The sequence below is a fragment of the Rhea americana genome, unplaced genomic scaffold (assembly GCF_003343005.1).
Source record: "Rhea americana isolate MKP2758 unplaced genomic scaffold, rheAme1 scaffold_100, whole genome shotgun sequence".
In the NCBI taxonomy this organism is placed as follows: Eukaryota; Metazoa; Chordata; class Aves; order Rheiformes; family Rheidae; genus Rhea; species Rhea americana.
The window spans coordinates 3,228,165-3,248,320 of NW_028185040.1; the positions used below are offsets into that span (position 1 = coordinate 3,228,165).

The 20,156-nt window shown below is 38.1% G+C and overlaps 1 protein-coding gene across 1 annotated transcript in view; it reads left to right on the forward strand.

Moving 5' to 3' along the window:
• Positions 1–602: 602 nt before the first annotated feature.
• The window catches only part of SUSD5 (sushi domain containing 5), a 43,515-nt gene continuing 23,961 nt past the window's right edge, over positions 603–20,156 (forward strand). The window contains exons 1-2 of the mRNA XM_085304283.1: positions 603–909; positions 9,643–9,820. Coding sequence (XP_085160409.1) covers positions 816–909; positions 9,643–9,820 — 272 coding nt within the window. The 5' untranslated portion in view covers positions 603–815. The remainder of the gene's footprint in view (positions 910–9,642; positions 9,821–20,156) is intronic.

A 20,156-nucleotide genomic window follows, 5' to 3' on the forward strand; every position in this document is an offset into this window, starting at 1 on the left:
GCCCATTCATCTGGAGCAAGAACACTGACAAGGACCAGCTGACGGACTTCTGTTTTGACCTTCAGCTTCTCATACACATTCTAGACCTGRGACTGGAAATAGTAGGACTAGCCCATCTCAGTCTTGATCTTCATTTAGACTCTGCCATTTGGGTCCCATGTCATTTGTCACCTTTCCTCACCCTATACCTGCAGACCTTCACTCTTGCTGCAGTAGACCCTAACCTGCAACTCTAAGCAGTGTAATGTTAGCTGATCTCATGTTGCAGAGAGAAAACACTCCACACATAGGAGCCCATCCCTCCAGACATGTAAAGCTAAGTCCATAAACTCACCGCTCGCAAGCACCAGCTATCTAGCTGCCCTTCTCCTTTCAGTCAGGATTTCTTCTGCTTGTTGCTTGTCATTTCCCCCCTTCCTCTCCCTCTTGGCTTTTACATTTCTTCCACTGTGATCCATTAGGTATTTACTGACAGGCTAATGTGACTTTTCACACCAGCTCTCCATGTACACTGCCCTGCAAACGGGGCTGGATAAAACCTCTCCCCAACCCCAGCTGGCTGGACATTCCCCCCCCTTCCCCTCCCCTTCACACCAGCCAAGGGAAGGATTCCTCTCTCCCTCTCTCTCTCTCTCTCTCTCTCTTTCTTTTTCCATCCCTCCTGCCTTCAGTGCAAACCCAAGACGCAGGATCCTGCCGAGGGAAAGGGCTCCTTGAAATCATCACCGCAGACCCTGCTGCTGGAAGTGCAGAGGAGCGGAGAGAAAAAGCCYCTGCAGCCAACCTCCTGCGGCTGAGAACTTAATAGCAGGGCAATGGCTTCAGGCTCCCAGAGCTTCTCTCTCACCTTTGTCCAGGGCATGGGATCTGTCTTCTTCATCCTTCGGATCATCTCCGTTCAGGCTGATGGTGAGTCCCATTCAGTTTGGGCTGGGTTATTATGACTGGAATGAGAGCTGTGTGTTGAAATGTGTTATTAAAAAAAAAAAAAAAAAAAAAAAAAAAAAAAAAAAAAAGAAAGAAAAAAACTTGTTTTTTATTAAGAAACTTAAAAACACGTCCCAGTCGGGTTAGGAAACGTCTGATTCAGAGGTTTTGAGACTCTACAAATATCTGGGGTTAAGCAGAGAAAGGAAATAAGATCCCAGAAGGCTAAGATTATTTTATTAGAACAACAAGACAGGATAGTGAACTTTTCCAGGGGAAATAAGAATAATAAAACAAAGCCAGAGCATGAATAAGAAGAAACAGTTACTTTTTAGGAGAGCTTTCCTTATAATTAAAAATATCTTTTCTCCAGATAACTTCCACAGCCGTCTATTTCAGATCCCCCCTCCCCAGACCTTGATTAGCACGGGCAGGTACTTGAAAAAGGGAAGACAAGACGCCAAAGGCTTTTCCTTACAACGTTTTCGCTCAGTACCACCCACGCTCAAGGCAACTGCTCACCTTACTGCCTGTGAATTTATTTCATCTTCACTTCACTGCTAAGTGACCTGATCAGAACAGGAGCGGGGCTGAAGCACCATCTACTAGTCGCTTTGAAATGGGACTTTTTCCTCGCTGACGGTAATCCCGACCGGCTGCACGCTTTACGAGTTTCCAGTAGCCTGTTCCCCTCTTAACGAATAAGCTTACGGTAATGACGATCAAATTGCCTTAGCAAAAATGGGATTTATTTTTAAAACAACTGTCTCTTTTCCTGGGAGAGCAATGCTGAATAGCCACATTTTTTCACTTTCACAGCTGTGATAGATTTATGCTTGATCTAAGGATTTTTTTTTTCAGTACACTAATCACTTACCGTCAGTTTGCAACATTATTCCAGAGAGCAGCCCTTAAACATTATAGGGCAATAAAAAGCTCTTCTTTTTGTTCTTGTGGTGTGTTTCCTCTCTAGCCTAAATTTATTTCAGCTGATTACAAAATGAGGCAAAGGAAAGAAGGCAAATTAATCCTGCCTGTATGTTTTTCCCAGTCTGTAAAATACCATTTATACAGCAGAACTCTGTCTTGTAAATTTGAAGAGAAATACTTTTTGTTAAGAGTGAAGAAGAAAGGTGTCAGACAGTTCCATCCTATTACAACGGGCAAAACTGTAATTCCAGTTGTAGGAAGTAAAACTTCACTAGCAAAATCTTTTTGAAAGGTGAAAAAAATGCCTGCTCATGAGAGAGGGTTCTCCACAGAATTTAGAAAAGGTGACAAGACAGGAGCAGTTAGTTTTCTGAGAGAACGTCTATTCTCTAAGAGACAAAAGGAAAAAAATGTTGCAGATAATTTCAAGGCAGAATTCATGACTGATTTTAATTGTCATTCAACTGTTTGTCAAATTTAACCTACATATGGTAAAGAAATCATTAGAATTACAGGGTAGAAGATCTGAAGTATGTTATAATTGCAGAGCATTATTATAATATAGTAGTTTAAAGCATTATTTTAGTACTGTAGGTAGACATTTTTCACAACGATATTTAGAAAGTAAATAAAAATGAAAGATCCTCTATTAACATGATGTTCAATGTGTTTGTCCTAATAGTAATATTCAGGAAAACAAATGTAACACTGTCCTATAAACTATCTGGTTCCACTATTTGTTTGTGCAGAAGAAAACACTTTATGTGAACATTAAACTTTACCATTACATGTAAACTTACGTATTTAAGAAGATCTGAGAGTACAAAACAGGAGTAATACTTTCTTTTGCAACAGATTCTGGCTTGACCCAGATAGTTTCCTATCTTTTCACTTGTGTAAGTTTTAGGTGAAAATACAGTTGTGCTGTTCTTTAATGCCTGCAAATATCACTAACGTGACAAGGGACAATTCTGGGTAACACACAATTAAAAGTAACTGAATATTTTGCGAACAACTGAAGGGATTTTGAATTCACCTTATAAAAACCTTGTGAAATTCAGACTGGCCCCTATTACAGACAAACCTCCRAAACTGGTTAGACTGTATTTCCCTAAGGAAAACTTTCACTTTATTATCTCACACACAAATAACGATATAGGTAGACAATAAAACTGTAGACCGTCGAGGTCTGGTGAAGGTGTAAAGCCTTGAAGCTTAATTGATCTCTTTTGGCTAATATTTACCACAACACATATTGCCATGGTGTAGAGAGAATCCATAAAGGCAGGGGCAAATGCTGAAATAAAATCTAGCTGTGTTTGGCTCTGCCATTTTTCACAATTGAAATGTTCTTGTTAATAGCTTTGGAGGTCAGGGCCAGACAGATAGGAGGTTCCTCCACGGGCTGTCCCTGCTTTGACTTCCTCTGGGGTGTGTGTGTAATGCCACTACGGTTAGCGGCGTTACAGGAGAGTAGAATGGGTTAGCGAAGGGAGTCAGCAAAGACAGCTCAACACTCAAAAATTGTTCAGCCATGAGAGTAACAACCGGTGGGCTACAGCCCGGGGAACGGAAGGAACTGAGAGCTTTATTTCTGCGCACAGGCTTCACGCAGCTCAGTACCAGCATTGCTGGGCAACTCTGTCTATCCAGATGAACTTTCAGCTTCACCTCTTTAAAAACAAAGGTTTTGATTATGTTTATGTGGTTCTTAAGTTAACAGGTCTTATGACTGTTCTCAGTTATGGCACTGTAAATGCACAGTTTTTGAAATTTCTTTGCCTTTGCACTGGAATAAGAGAGACTCTTGTCTCTCTCGAGTGGCTTCATGAACACTGTACAGGAATTACCTTTGCTTTTTTTGACTTCCCCTTTTGTCTTTTCACTGCTGCTAAAATATCCTTACTTATCAACTCTAATTTTCATAAGAATACTTGTTCTGCAAAAGAGCAAGGCAGTAGGGAAAGGCGGCAAGTAATCTAGTTTATTAATATGCTCTTGAAGTGAAAAAAATGAACTTCATAATTGCAAAACTTTGCAGATTGTTCCAGAGCRAAGTTATTCTATTGACCAACTTCTAGATGTATTGCTGGAGCTGGTTGTTTGGCAGTGACCRTACATAGTGGCTACAGAGGTTGCAAGTGAAAGGACCCTGAACCCTGAAAGCTAGGCACAGTTACCTGAGGAGCTGAGCTACCTAGTTCTGACCTAGAACCACATATAACTGATTCCAAGYCAGAACTTTGCTAGGATGATAGTATTTCTGAATATATCATGGTYTTGCCATCACTTTAATGTGAACACATGTGCGTCTGTAGAAGGCAGGCTAGACTCAATGCTTTGAGCATGGGACTTCCCTATAAGCCCCCTGCTAAGCAGAAATCAGAGGAATTAGGGGACAGAAGTAGTTAATARACATATTTAATCAGGAAAAAATGAAAGGACTTAACTCCTTGTCCCAAAAGAAAAAAAGAATTAAAACCCAGAAAGTTGTGTTAAGAGCTGTTTAGGTGTGCAATGTATTAACTAGAAGATTTTTAAGGGKGAAGGGGAAAAAAAGCCTACAATACTCTTTCTTTACAAAAAAGACATAAAACAAGATGAAGGAAGAGAAAGAAAATGCATGCTTTGCTTTTCTGCTATCTCTATACGCTTGCATTGGAGTAGCAGGTGTGAGCATTTCCGGCTCCCAATTTACAAAACAGAGCAAATGTGTTTATGTGCTGCAAAAGTACACACATAAACAATTCCAACTATTTTATCCTAAAGCCTTTATTCAAATTAAAATTTAAGGTCAAAATGAATTTAGCTGAGGAGGAACTCAAAGATCACTGCACAGTTTTGCTATTTTTCTCATGATGTAATATTTTAAGAGATTTAAATTTAGTAAGACATCATTCATTTTAGTTCCTCACAGAAATAAACTCTACATTCATGAACGTTAAGTAGAGCTGGTAATTACCCAAGTTTCTGTCTCTACTTGCACAGTTTTACTGAATTCTCCRTGCTTAATACTACAATCAAAGCCATTGTTACACACAGCCATAGAAAAAGAAATTAAATTGTTCTTAAAGCACAGAATTGATCTTGCCTTCCTCCACCCTGTTTTACCTCAATTTGAAGATTTTAACATTTAAGTAAAAATAAATCAGAGGCCAAAAAKGCAACTCCTACTCCAATACATTGAAAGTGGTTAGGTTTTATCATTTGAACCACTAAGTATCACACCATCAGATCACACACTGGGTGTGCCTTTTGAAGTGCTTTCATTTTATATTATTTTTGAGGGATATTATWTTAAAGCATGTTTGGCTATGCAATTTTATGTTCCTTCAAGCATGATGCAAATCTTGCTGAAGATGTGGAAGACTTTGAACTCACTTTAATGGATTTTGAACTCTGCCTATACTCTGCAAAAGAACTTCATGTTGTATCTGTTATTGTATTAGAATAAATTAGCCAAGCTCTCTCTTCTTGGTATCCAAGAAAATCCTCCTAATTCCACTGGGATTCCTAGCAGAAAAAAAAACCAAAAAAACAAAAAACAAAAAACAACAAGTTTTGGCCTGTTTTTATTTTAAAAGCTTGCATTTTAAGCTTGCATATATCTGACTGTAGACAGCTCTTCAGTCACAAAAGCATAATAAGGTCCAGTTGCTAGATGCTGAGTTTAGCAAAATTTGAAACTGGAAATAAGGTGGAGTGAGAGTAATGAACCATTGGAACAGTTCACTATGGAGTGTGCTGTAAATTCTCCATTACTTGGAGTCGTTGAATCATGACTGGATTCCTTTCTAAAAAACATGCTGTAGTTCAACCACGAATTTTTGGACTAGGTGCTGGAATTACTGGGGAAAATCTACAGTCTATGTTATGCAGGGACTCAAACAAGGTGATAAAAACAAATCTTTGGCCTTGAGTTTTATGCTCCTATGGATATGTTTTTAGAAAGACTACACTCAGTACTTTTAAACAAAAACTATATTCATTACTGCTTGTTGACAGCTTTWGTACCAAAAATAATAAAATTATTTCTTTTAACAATATATAAAAAATGTAGTTAAAATTCTATAGTAACAATAATCAGTTGAGAGTAGAGGCTGCCTGTGTTAAAAAGTCTTTCATTACTTGCTAAAGAAAGACTGTCTTTTGTTTCAGGCATGAATTTTGCTTGATAACTATGAGTCGACTATTGCTTAACAGTAGGAAGACTTACCCCAAAGCTTCGCTCAAAGAATGAGCTTAGCTTTTCCAAAGCTGTAGGGAATTTAGACATCATCCCCTTGCTTACATTTGCATTTATGCCTTACGTTGAACTTAAAATTTTTCACTGGTTTCAAAGGGGAAGCTGAAGAAAGTTACTATGACAAGAACATTTTTTCATTCTGAACCTGATAAACTCAAGATGCACACAAAGTCTTCTGAGAAAGACCACTTTTCTTGAATTTCTGGCTCGATCATGATACCTCAGAGGCCAGATTTGTTTGAAAACGTTCCAGAGAAGTATGTTCAATTTTGGGAACAAGTTTCCATGCCACCTCTCTTGTCATCAYGCCACAGGAAGCAAATGTTATGGGGCATAAACGGAAGAAGGGAATTGAGAGGGTGCTCAAACATAGTGGAAGTTCAAAGCCACCACAAACAAAAGAATAATACATTCTTTGTGAAATATAAATACAAGAGCTGTAATACTTCTCTGCTGTGCCCTATGGAAATATGGCACAGTCTCATATTTTAAACAGAATGACAATACATCCGTTGGAGTGATACCATCTGAATTTTTTACAACCTCATTGCTAAAATTGACTGCAGCATCATAAAGTATTTGAGAGAAATCTTTTATTTTTCTTTTATTTTTTTCTAACTTGTCACTGCAACCAGCAATGACAAAATCTTCAAACTACTCAGCCACTACCCTTAGAACTCCAGCTTGAAAATGGTAGCACTTTTGCRGTATAAGTGAGAAAAATTCTGTGTATGAGTATCTCAAGCATGTTAGCAATGGCATTGTAAGGTGCAGAATTCAAGTTCAGTGTTGTTCTTATTTATATAAGGGAATTTCCTATTTTGATGTGCTTTTGTATTTTTCCTACTATCRTGCTAGTATGTCTCCTATATTTCTATCAAAATACCCCTCAGTAAAGTGACTTTACTCAAATTGCTGAGGATCCAACAGTTTCATTGGTCAAGTGTCAGATAAGGGARTCTTTCTTCCTATTATGTTTTTTTAGTAACAAACTAGGCAAAACTGAGGCCACATGTTAAAAAATGGGCAGATAGCCATAAAACTTCTGACGCTTTGGAGAAGATTCACAGGTCAGTCTGGGAAGCAGGTCAACCTTCTTTATCCACTTCTGGCTAACCAGAATTTCCTATAAAGCAGTTCACTGTAATTTTCCCAACCAAAAAGTCTTTTCTAGCTTACCCTAAAACCCATTTGTCTACATATTTTGGACATCCCAGATACCTTTCTGAAGGACGAGACTGTGTTTGGAACTAGCATCTTCATTTTTTCTAGTAAAAAGTTAATTTGCCTTAAGTGCTAGCAAATGCATAACAGTAGATAAGAAATGTTATCTCAGCCTCAGTCTTGGCTAGCTAAACTCCTGTAAAAAAGTAATTGKCTCTCATTGGTAAAAAGAATAAATGATGAACCTCGTTTCTTCTAACTGTGTCTTAATGGAACTTGGTCCTTTAATGATTTTCTTTTTCTTTAAGTCTTCTCACTAAAATATGAATGACTGGAAAACAGGGCTTCCTGGCATGAAAAACTGACATTTATGCATCAGGTCAGATGCTGCACAAACTTGTCCTATATGATTGTGATGATGCATCTCATTTCTGACTCTCAAACTGTGCAATGTTGAATGTGGACAAGTTTCTAAGTGGAACAAAGATCTAATTGAACATTTTAGTTAAACTCTGCTTACCTATATGAATGGAAGTTTCCACTACTTCCAAATGGCTGCTTAAAGTGATCTGCTCATATTATCTCTCTCCCTACCCCAAGCATAATTTACTACAGATATTCATGCTTTAGAAACAGCTGACTAGATAATGGGCATGTGCTTTAATTGGGACATTTGCAAACAATCCTGAAGTTTCGGTACTTAGGAGTGTAGAAGCTTGGTTTTTTACTGCTGTGTGTGAACTCCCCTCAGAAGCTAGCAACACCCTCCCCATAGTCTAATGATTATGCCACTGGTCTGTGTCTCTGGATTCTGTTCCTAGATCAGCTACTGCTACTGTTTAAGAAAATTGCTCTGGGGATTTTGTGTTCCTGTTCCTTCTCATCACTACTTGTCCTGCTTATTTAGGTTGCTATTTCCTAAGCCAGAAAGGCTTCTTACTGTGCATATTTATAATTCTCACCAAAATAGGAATTTTTATCAGGATAGCTATCTGTGATAGTTACCTGTTTGCAGATATAGATGAGATATTTACTTGAAAGACAGTTTTTGTATTTCTCATTGTAAGGATTGTGATTCTTTCAGTGGGTTAAAGTGTGGTGTCAACTACAGACCTACTCTCTATATGAGTTCCCTATATTTAGGATTAGCTTTTAGATTTATCGGTTTATTGAAATAATATGTGGTGGGGATGATCCTTGGCACAGAATCAGACTGAATCAGGCTGAAGGTTTCCTGACCCTTGTCAGTATGTCCTATGAATGAGAAGTTAGATACATAACAAACATTTTCTGGGTACTGGAAGCTATGCATTCATACAACCACTGCCACTAATTTACTTTCAAAATAATACATAATAAGTGTTTCCAGACATTTATCGAATGAACAGACGTTTACTGAATGATCACTACTCAAAAGCCATCTTCGGGGGCCTGCAAGCAATCTCACTCTGTAGCTTTGAAATAAATTTGTAGCTTTTTAGGAAGTATTCTGAGGGGCGTTATCTTCCGAAATTACTTATGGCAATTTAAATGTCAACACTGTAAGCTATCTCATTGTTTATTGCTTTTTTTGGAGACAGGCAGCGAGTGTTTATTCCATAACCCAGTAACTTCTCAAGTTTTATTGCCAAAACCCTAACTGCCCTGTTTCCAGTTGCCAAACCTCTAAGTTTCACCCTTACAACTTTCACAGTGTTAAATAAATTAAAGTAAAATAAACTAAACTGAAAAAAAATAACACAAAGAACTGCTATGCTAAATCTATTGTCACGATCATTCAAAAAAGCCTTCCATTAAGAAAAAAATCCCCTCTGTCTTTTTAGAAAGATATGAAAACAAAGTGGCTTTACAGCAGAGTTTAGGCACACATTGCCRTAGATTTATATGACTTTGATTTTAGAGAATGAGTATAATTTTATTTCTGAAATGGAAGAGCAAGTTGCAATGCTGGCTTTTAGATTTGTGCTTATTTTATACATATAGTTGTTTTTATAAATGTAACTGTAACATGCTTAGTAATGAATTCCAGTGTCATATCCTAAGGGAGATGTTCTGACTTTGACTATATATGTACGCATAAGAGAGAGTGTCCTTGTTTTCTTTCTCCAGATCCTAAGCACAGACCTAGAGAGGCCAGACAAGCTTCTCACAGGGCCATACTTGCTTTTCAGTTAATTAACGCAATTAAAAGAAAAGCTAAGATAGAAGTGTTTACAGTGTTGAAAGAATTATTAATTGCAAGAAATAGATTGTCCTTTAAAATGGACTTAGCAAAAGCAAGATGATTTTATTTGTTGGCAAWTTGCAATGTATTTATTGAATGTGCATTGAGTACAGTACCATGATGAGTGACATGTCCTTTCTTGGTGCTGCAGGGAAGGTGTTTGCACTTGAGTCCAAGAACAACTCTCAGGGTCTGAACCTAGCTGAGGCTGAGAAAGCATGTGTTGACCTGGGTGCTCGCTTAGCAATCGCAGAAGAACTGAAAAGGGCTGTTCTGGACTGTTCTTTTGCTGGCTGCACCACAGGATGGCTGGCTGATGGCTCCACTGGGTAAGGAGAACAGCATAATCCTCTCTAACAAGTATGGGTGGTTGTTGTCAAGCAAATTTTCCTCCTTGGCTAAGGTTATTACCAAGAAACACTAGCCATAATTCAAGCACCGTGGTATATACTTAAATATGCCACTGTCTCCGCAAAATCAATTGTGTGCGGCTAATATCATAGATAAACAAATATTTATCAATTTCAGATCACACAGTTCATAGATTCAAGATAATTTCCTCTTCTTTCCTTTTGAATTATGTTGTCTCTGTTCCTTTTTTTCCGAGGCTATTGTGTGCTGAGCCCTAAAAGACCTTGCAGCCTATGAACACAGTGCTGAAGTCAGCATCAGTGCTGCCACTGACTGTTATTTCAGGCTCTGTTTGCTGAGCTTTTCACAGAAAACAAATATCTGTCTCAGATGTTTAAGCATGACTAAATAGGTAATACGTATGTTTAGATAGGGATGACTTTACATGTATTTAGATGTGATAATAAAAACATGGAAGATAATTTTTTGAGAAGAGCTGATGGCACTRCTCGACATGTTGAACTGTATTATTCAAGCTAGCTCAGGTAACCCCGCATGGGAATACGATGCTTTGTTTTGCCAGGGAGAAGCACCACGGTCTCAGGAGACTCAGAGAGGCTATTCRCCATGCCTGGCATTAACTTTGGTGGCCTGACAAAGTCCCTCCAGGCAGCACTCTTCAGAGGCCAGTTTAAAACAGGAATTTAATTTATCCAAATTGCCTTATGATAGAAATGTTTTTTTCTGTATTGATCAAAGCTTCAGTAGTCTAAAGTTAGTCTTCATGAATATTCCAGTAGTCTCAACAGCTTTCAATGCAATTTAAGCTTTTAAAGACATACGTCTGCATACGTGCTTGCTGCGTGTCAGGAAGCAGCATAGTGATATAACCATGGCAGGCTGCCTTGGCTAATATGTTCTCCTTTTACACTGTGGTGAAAACTTCCAGAACTCCARCTAACTCATTCCAGGCTTGCTCACATATTGCTACACAGTGCAGTGTTGGGCCAAGTACCTGGACCCCAGCTGCCCRGTTTCTTTCAAAACGAAGTACTTCTCAGCGTGCCTGAGGTACTGATACAGATGCTCAACATTTTATAGCCAACGAGACCTCATCACAGAAGATTTAATATAAGAAAATGAAGGATTTGAGGGTTCTTTCTCTTGGCATAAACATCTTGTGTCACTGGAGCTGAAGCCATACAGGAATTTCCCAGAAGGAGCAGAAGGATCTAAAGCCCGCAGCCTTCACTGCTGGATCTTTCCTTCAGCAGGCTTTCCAGCCATTCAACCGTACCATAACCGTTATATTCATTCCCTTGCTGTGCTTTACAAAGTTCTCGTGAATAAAGCATAGTAAATAATCTACCATCAATGTTCAGTGATGATAAAGCTTTTTTTTTTATAAGGATACTGTTCCTAGGTTCCCAAGCTTTAGAATATTATTAGGTTTGGTTACACTTACTAGTTATTTTAAGTAAGCATTGGGGTTTATGTATGTCTAGTTATAAAATACGGTTTCCAAAGAAGAGAGAATTGTTGCTATTAATGAAAGGTGACATTCAAACAACTTCCAGCTTAAGCAGTTAYTTCTGGGGATCCTCTTTTTTTTCTAAAAAAAATCCAAAAATAAGACAGTGATYAAGCCCTCAAAATTTTTTCTTCTTAACCCAGTTCCTGAAATGGCATGCAGGCTAGAGAGCCAGGAAAACCATATCCAGCTCTAAGAAGTTYATGGCAAGGTTATTGTACAGGTTCTTTTATACAGCCTCTGTATTAAGGAAAGAAGAAGTGTGGATGCAATGGGTAGGAGAAGGAGCTGTCTCTTTCTTTCTTGTCTAAGTACTACCAGCAGTTAGTTCTGACCGATCTTCCATTCTTTACTGTAGGCACTAGAGCTACAACTATTAACATATCAGCTGTGGAACTATCTCTGAATATCTTCAATATCATGAGTGGATACAGTCATGGTGTTGTACAGCCAGGGTGCTACAACCTTTTCCGTGACTGAGAATATACACGTATTATACATATCATAATACTAATGAGAAGGAAGGAAGGAAGGTTTTAATCCCTTCCATCTTTCCCTACTCTTGGCAATAAACCTGACCTTAATATGTGAGACTCCGAACTCTTTAAGAGATAGGACACTGTGAGGGCACATCAGTGCTCACCAGTGAGCTGATGAGAACTGAGTTTCTGTGCAGCCAACACATCTGAAGTTTGCTGGAGAACTTCACCAAGAAGTGGGGTAGGGTTCAGAGCCCTGGTAGGCTGGAATCTGATACTCTCTTCTCTGGGACTATTTTACCCATSGCCGAGCAAATATATGTTACTTGGCTCGCTGAGCTGGATATTTCTGACTCTGAGGGTAAAAAGGAAAAGTATAGTGCCTAAAAAAATCTATAGCTGTTTCAGTGTTAGTCAATGCGGTTATTAAATATCTGGAGAAGGAAACGAACAGTGGAGTACAAAATATACAAATGAGACAAAGTTATTCAAGGTAGACAAGCCCAAATAAATAGGAAGATTTCCAGAGGGATTTAGAGTAATGGAAATAGAGTAATTTAGAGTATAATGATGACAAATGGACAGCAAAGATAATTACAGTCAGGAGGAATACACATTCTATTTGAAAATACGTTACAGTGTTCTAAGTTACTTCTATCAGCCTGGGAAAGGAATGAGAACATCACTATGGACACTACAAAGAAAACCTCTGCCAATCTGCAGCTATAGATAAAAAAAAAGAGCGGAGAAGTTGCTAGAATGCTTATGGGATGGGATGGACAATACAAAGATGCATACATGTTAGTGTTACATCCTGCTTTGGAATATTGTATGTGTTACTTTTACCACATCTTAAAAAAAGGCACTAAAGCAAGCTTAATACAAGGAATCAAGAATAATTAAAGGCATGGAAAATGATAATGAGGTGGGGCTCAAAATATTTTATTGAATTAGTTATTTTTTTAAAAAAACATTTCTACAGGTGCCTATTCAATCCTTTTAGCATTTATTTAATAAATGGAAAATAACAACRATGATAAATGATAGCCTGTAAATACAAACACCTCAACTGACCGATTCAACAAGAAGAGGGGAAAACAGCCTTCACAGCACGCCCATAAGATTACAAAAGCCCCCCTCTTCACTGGGCATCCCTTGCCTTACTTATCTTCATGGAATTCCAGATCTTCAGCTGTGGCATGGCCCAAGGAGAGAAGTGACCTCCCCCATTAAGCAGATCTCAAACCATTTAGGGATTTCTAAATTAGAACTAATACCTTGAATTCCATCCAGAAGCTTAATGGAATCTAGTGCAGATCACAGAGCTTTAGTCTAATATTCTACCATATCCTTTTGGATTGTTTATATTAGAAAGATGAATAAGAGGGAACATGATAAAAGAAGTTCCTAATTTCAGGAAGAATGTAGTTTGTTTTATTTATTTGGTGCCTGGAAAATATCCTAATCTTTCCCTAGAGGAAAAGTGGATTAGATACTGGCAGTAGAAGTAAACAAGAACAAACAACATGAGGGAATTCATTATAGTGTTGCAGATTTTCTGACACATTTCTACCCTTCTTCAACCACATAGATTCAAAACTGAACACAAGCTCTAGCTGAGATTTAAGGATTTTTTCACATCTAGATCAAATTTTCAGGTTTTGCACAGGTGGCAAGACCTAAGGGAATTTGGCAGACAGAATTTGTTCACTTCTGATGGCTATTTTGTGGCCTTAGTGAATAATTATGATTCCACTTCTAGTAAATGTATCCATCACAGTTGGCTGTTATGTCCTTATTATCATTTCTGCAGCCAGATCAGGGACTGAAAAAYCCAGGGAAAACTGAGACACGTTACACAGTCAGTGTGAGCTTATTTGTACTGCTCACTCCCTGGGCTATACCTCTTATGTGGACAGAGAGGAGAATTTGGTCTGAAGAACTGGCACTCTTCAGGTGACTGTAAATTATATTTCTGATGATCCATCTGCAAACAAGTAAAGATTGTGAGATTATAGTGGGACTTCTTCTTTTGGATCCAGCCGGGTTTGTGACAACACGGCCCATTCCAACCTACTTTTTACTGACCCACTGCAGTGACTATTGCCTCCTGAGCTGTGCTGGTGGAGATGCTTCTCTCTCAATGATTTKCTGTCAGAAGTGAACAGAGTGGGCAATCTGCTACTAGTTAAAGTGTTAAAAGATGTCATTCTCCAGAGAATTATGCCAGTGGAAGAAGGTACGTATCTGCTGGGGGAGCTGCTCCCGAAGGCATTCTCTAATTTCAGTCCCCACAGACTGGGTTAGCTCAAGCTGGACTTGACTATCAACATGATTCACTTCAACTGACGTGGGACAGATATTGCTTAAGCGAATAGTTCCCTGCCAGCAAATCTGAAGAGGCAATAAACTCAGCAGTGTTACAGTGTGAGTGGCTTGGGACAGAACCTCTTCCAGGGACATAAGATGATATTTTTGTGTCCCATTTTCAATTGTTCAGACTGACCCTATTCAGAGTTCAGGGCTGCTCACACAAGTGAGTCTTCTAGCAGGTCTCAGGGTTTGGGAACTTCTAGAAAAGAGCCACTGATGAATGGATTGGAGTGGATGGTAAATGGTTTCTTCTTTCACCAGCCCAGAAGTAAGTTTACAAGCCAGTTTTGAAATATGTAACAWATAAAGTACTACACATTGCTGCATATCAGGAAATGAAGTGTTAGACACCTCATTTGTCAAATTAGAATGAGCTCTAATAGCTATTTGCACCAAAACAATACTCTTAGGATTTATTTAGATATCAGACAAATGAGTCAGTAAAACCAGCGAGTGAACTGCTAGAAGACAAATTAAAAAAGGCTGTGAGTTCTTTGAAAGCCTTCCACTGCTATCTTTTGAATTTGGATGTCAAATTGGAAAGCTCTGTGTCAAAGCCTCCAGCACTGGCCAGCATATTCCGTAGGATTTCAGTCTTATGTTAATTTTCAATTTTTAAAAATTCGGACACTTTACATGACACAAATTTTCTTATGATCAGCACTGCTAATTTTGCACAGACTGCTGGAAAGCAGAATAGAAAAAGTAAACATCCTCAGTGGCTTATATTAGGATACTCRCAGCAAATTTAGTCATTTTCCAGCACTTTCCCAGGACTGAAAAGCTGAAGCTCTCCTCCTCCCTATCCTGCACCTTGCTTTCTCTACGAARGAATAAAGCCTCTAAAACTCCATATAGCTATTCTAAAAGTTGCAGCTTTGAAGCTCTGCACAGACCTTCTGTGCTATAACACACYAGGGCTGTTGACCTGTATCTTTGCAGGAAATTGCCCTGGGCTAGTTCCTACTCAGTCCCTGGAGAATTTATCTCAGAGGGATAATTCTAGAGCAAGGAAGCAGAGGCAATTAGAATAAGCCCTGCTGTGGGAGTCAGAAGAACCAGGGTTCTTTTCTTGGCTGACCACAGACCAGATGTTTGCTGCTAGGAAAATTACTTCATCTCTATTTTTCCTTTCTTTGTTAGCTCTTCGGGTTTGGGACTGACTCCTATTGAATGCTTCTACAGTGTCTAACACAACAGGGCTCTCACTGCAGATGACACCAGGAGAAACATAACATTAAGACTCAAAAATACCATCTCACAAGACTGTCTACTTCCTTTTCTACCTACTGCATGGGACTTTCCTAGCACCAGGCAGTAGGGTAGTACTAAAACATCTCATAGGAAAGAAAAAAGCAATATCCCCACTCCAAAGAATAAAATAGGGGTCAATCACTGACCCTCACCAGTCCTCTCATCYGTGTTTGTACTAAGTCTATCTGGGGGCACATGCTATGACCGGACCACTTGCTTATCCACAGAAAACCAGTCCTAATAATATGTCAACTTGGCAAGCTCTGTGTTTCATTTCAAGGTCTACTGCCTAATAATAATGTATATAAATTCACTGCCAGACTTCCGTATGAGCTGGGCCTATTTATTCCCTTCAAGAGAAAATCCCAGAATATGTTACAGGAGACTACTTCATCCCACGGTCCAATTCAAAGAGGTAACATAAACATAAACTACACCAAATGTGGTTCCAAAACTGCCTGAGGTTTTGCACTCTCAAGTGCCTTCGTGTCACAAACTCCAGTGCCACAACCCACAGCTGGTGTCATGCTCTGTTGTAATATGCCTTCATTTCTCATTGATTCTTGTCAATCTCAAAAATCCACATACTAGGAAAAAAAGTAATTTTATTTCCGGAATACAGACTGCTACACAGAGATCAGTCAAGAGGCTTGAGTCAAAATGTTGCCAGTCTACTATGACGAATGCTATCACTGAGCAACTAATCTTTCCTTGTYGCAGTCTGGGAAGACAGTATGGACAAAGTATGATGCTCATGGCTCCCATAAAACAGAGAGCCCAATAATTGAGCGGCTTTTTGGAAAATGTACTTTTTCAGAAAGTACATTTTCAAAAGAAAATATATCTTTGATGTATTTCTAGGAGAAGCACCCATGCAGATGAAATTCCCTTTGTAGCAAAACACCATCAAGCTTATTTGTAAATTAACAGCATTCAGTGAATCTTTTTTAAAAAAACCACTGAGGTAAGTAATAATATCTGTCATGAAGGGCACAGATTAAATGTGAGTCCATAATACGAAAATAGGTAAAACCAACTTTCTAGTGAMAAATGCTATGACTTGGAGCACCCAACTATTCCAGGCCAGGAAGCAATCCAAATCTCTTGTTCATATACTAAGAATGCTCAAATTATACATACAAAGTGATATTATAGTAAAATGGCCATATAAAATCTTTCATACTAGGCTACAGTATGAAAATCTGCATGAATGGGCCATATTTATTTAATGAACAGAAGGCTTACTATTTCAGTAGTMATATGTACCGTTTTAAGCACAAAAGACGGCATTTTGGTGTATATTTTTAAGAATCTAAAGGATATTGGTTCTGCCTTGGTAAGACCTCCTTTTGACATTTTCAGTGGCAGTATTGCTGTTGGAATGTCTTCATGTCACACTTAGCAGCTGCTTTCTTTGGGTCACATCCAGCCAAAATTAGCCGCTATAGTTCCCAGTCAATGGACTTTCCAAAGCCCACCTGTGCTCCCCTTCATGCCTTTTCAGGGAAATTCTCTTCCCTTCAGTAATCATGAACATGTCATTTATATTTTATTCCTCATCAGAGCCAGTCTTATAATTTGCAGCTTCTCAAACTACAGGAGGAAAGGACTAAGAATAAAAATCCTTTAATTTGGCTTCCAGACTGTACTGACTTTTTTCTCTCACCCAGTTACTGAAACACAAGAGGTAAGGCTGACCCATGAAAAATATTAGCACAGGATGTTGAAGATTTATCTTGACTAAGAAAAGTGATGAAGTTTTTAACTTTCTAATTAGGGTAAGGTTTATTATAATTATATTAAGTTATGATCCGAACTTTCACAGTGCCTCAGCTAACACATTGTTAGTGATTTTCTATAAGTTGACTGTGTTCATATTCAAGCTCATACTACTATGAATAAACATCATAACACTATTCTGACTCAGTTCAGGCAATTTATTGACTAAAACTGTAAAATGTACAATTAGTTGGCAGATAAAGTATGGACTACAAACATCTCACTCCTATCTCCTTGATTCAGTGCTGATGCTAGAATAGATCGAACTGTATCACATGACCTCGGTCACTAACTCCTTACATATTCATTTACCGAAAAAATTTCAAGTATTACAAAATTCCTATGTAATTATCACAGAAAGCAGAAGTACCAGTGGATAAACATAATTTATAATTTATGTAAAAATAATACACGTTTACTATGCACCTCTTYATTACATATGCATATAAATAACATAAATATGGTCATATTAGTATGGCTCAGTTATATTATCATAGGATATATTTCATAATATAYGTATTGTATTATATAATTGCATATTATATGATATAGAGAAATAAATACTATTCATGTCGGCCTTTTCTGATATTTCYTTATTTGAACAGAGGAATTTGGAGAAGTGCAAAGTATACCAATTACTCAATGATTAGGTAATAGGTTAGAAAAAAATTAACCAATGCAAGACRAAGTGGATGGCTTCTAGGAAGCCCGGTTAACACCCAGTTTGCTACTTATTGTATTTTCTCATCCTGCACACAGACGGTGATGGTAAATGCAGTATCTGAGTAATGGCACAGGAAAACAGAGCRATTGCACAGCTTCAATAACCTCTGATCCTTCTTTCAGAATGGGTACAGAGGAAATTTTTCCTAGTTGCGTGAACTCTATAGCAGGAATTAAACTGAGATTCAGAACTGCAGAGTCTCGGCTCTCCTTGCTCTCTCACTTGAGAGGAAAGGCACTATGAAGCAGTTTTTTCCTCAAGGCTGGTTAGCAGTGGGCTAAGGAGATTCTCAAGAGCTTTCGGCTTGACTTGTCAAGAAAAGTCAGGTAATATCATCAGGTGCCCATCACAGAACAGGGGCTGTTGTCAGYATCACTAAATCCCCTCCTTTTCCAAATGTTTTCCAGCTATACTGTTGTTGGAAGGACACTCAGGAAGTAAAAGGACTGGTTGAGGGACCCCACAGTTTAACAGCGCCGTTGTACAAAAAGCCCAACGCYGCTGTGTGAACCTGGTGATTCCAGTTGCTCATAACTGTAAAACATGGGAATTCTGTTTATCTTCAAGGCGAGCTTGATTTTCAGTCCTCATYTAAACTTGCAAGATAAAGGAAAATTAAAACTTAGAAATTATTTCTTGTATAATTGCAAAGTAAAGGAAAAACACTTTCTTTCGTATTTTTAACTATTAAACAATGGGAACCAGGGAAGCTGTCTGAGATGATCACAGCAATGAAGAAAGTGTGAYGTTAATACCATGTCTGGATTTTTACCTCAGTGACAGATACATGCTAGTTGTTCTGGTCTATAGCAATCGAATGTGCGAGAGATTTTCATGCTGTGGTTGAGAGGGAGAGTTTTTCAGAGTTCATGGCAGCATAAGCAAATTTCAGGGATGCATTGCAAGCAGRTGTTTATTAAATATAGAGAATAATTATGGATGATATATGTTCAAACTCAGTATGTTTCTTCTGAGCATGTCTAAAATTCTACTTTCGTCAGAGATCTTCATAGGAGGAAAAATAAAATTGCCTCTATTTATTAAATGACAAAATCATGCATGACATTGCTCTAAGCAACAGATTATGATATATGCGAAAAGGACGAGTAATTCTGTATGATTTTTAGTTCAAATACTAAATAAAATTAGCAGTAAATAGAATTAAAATTCTCTATATAATTACATTCTTCTAATCAACTGGGTACTTAGATATATTTCTGATGGAAGTATAARCTTTGTGGCATTCTCTAAACCATGATGCATGCTCCAGTTCAGTAGCAATTCAAAATAGTAAAGAGAAGAYGAGACTACAGATTTCTACAACCTCTCACTAAGATGCGGGAACCATGAAAAATGCATGTAAACAATGAATAAGAAAAACGCATGATTTTTTTCCCTATTTCAGCACAGCTAAGGTGCTGCTGAACAAAGTTGAAAATATCCTGAATTCTGAACTGAGAGGGTCCTCAAGTGAAAAGTTTAGCAAAATCACAGGCATCGAAATTTTAGATGCCTTTTAGAATTGAGAKAAAAGTGCACCTGCAGTTTTCATCTATAATTTCTGTACCAGGTCAAGCATTTTGCAGATATTTGGGCAGACATATATGCACCYTGAGAAACTCAGAGAGAAGAGTTGAGAATTTTGTATTTTCTGTCATTCCTGAAGTCCTACTGACTGCAAAGAGAATGTTGCTATGACGAAGGCATTACAGGCCGGATCATTAGACCCACCACTGAAAAATGATGAGTGCTCTTGAAGCTACTGTAAGCAGCAGTAATAACAGCTTACTGCAGAAGTCCAAAGCTTGCAAATTGAGCTCATGGTAGGAAATCTACCGACCGAGGTGGAGTAGGAGAGATAAAATAGATTTTTCTTTTTTTTTCCCCTTCTAATTTTTAATGGGTGCAAGATATGATTGCCTTCTTCTCAGAAGAATGATGTTAGAATCTTTTSAGTTTTAATCAGATCAATTTCAATATGACAAAATCCAAATTAAAGTCCTAAGTAGAGAATTAATCGAAGTCTGGTCTAGTGTAGGAAGAAAGAAATAGATAGGAAGAACAATTTTTAAACTTCATGTAGAAAAAGTTTAGTGAGAAAAACATTTTTAAAAATCTAAATGTGTTTTAAAGCTTTTCCTTATGTAAAATATTATAATTGTATGCAYGATACA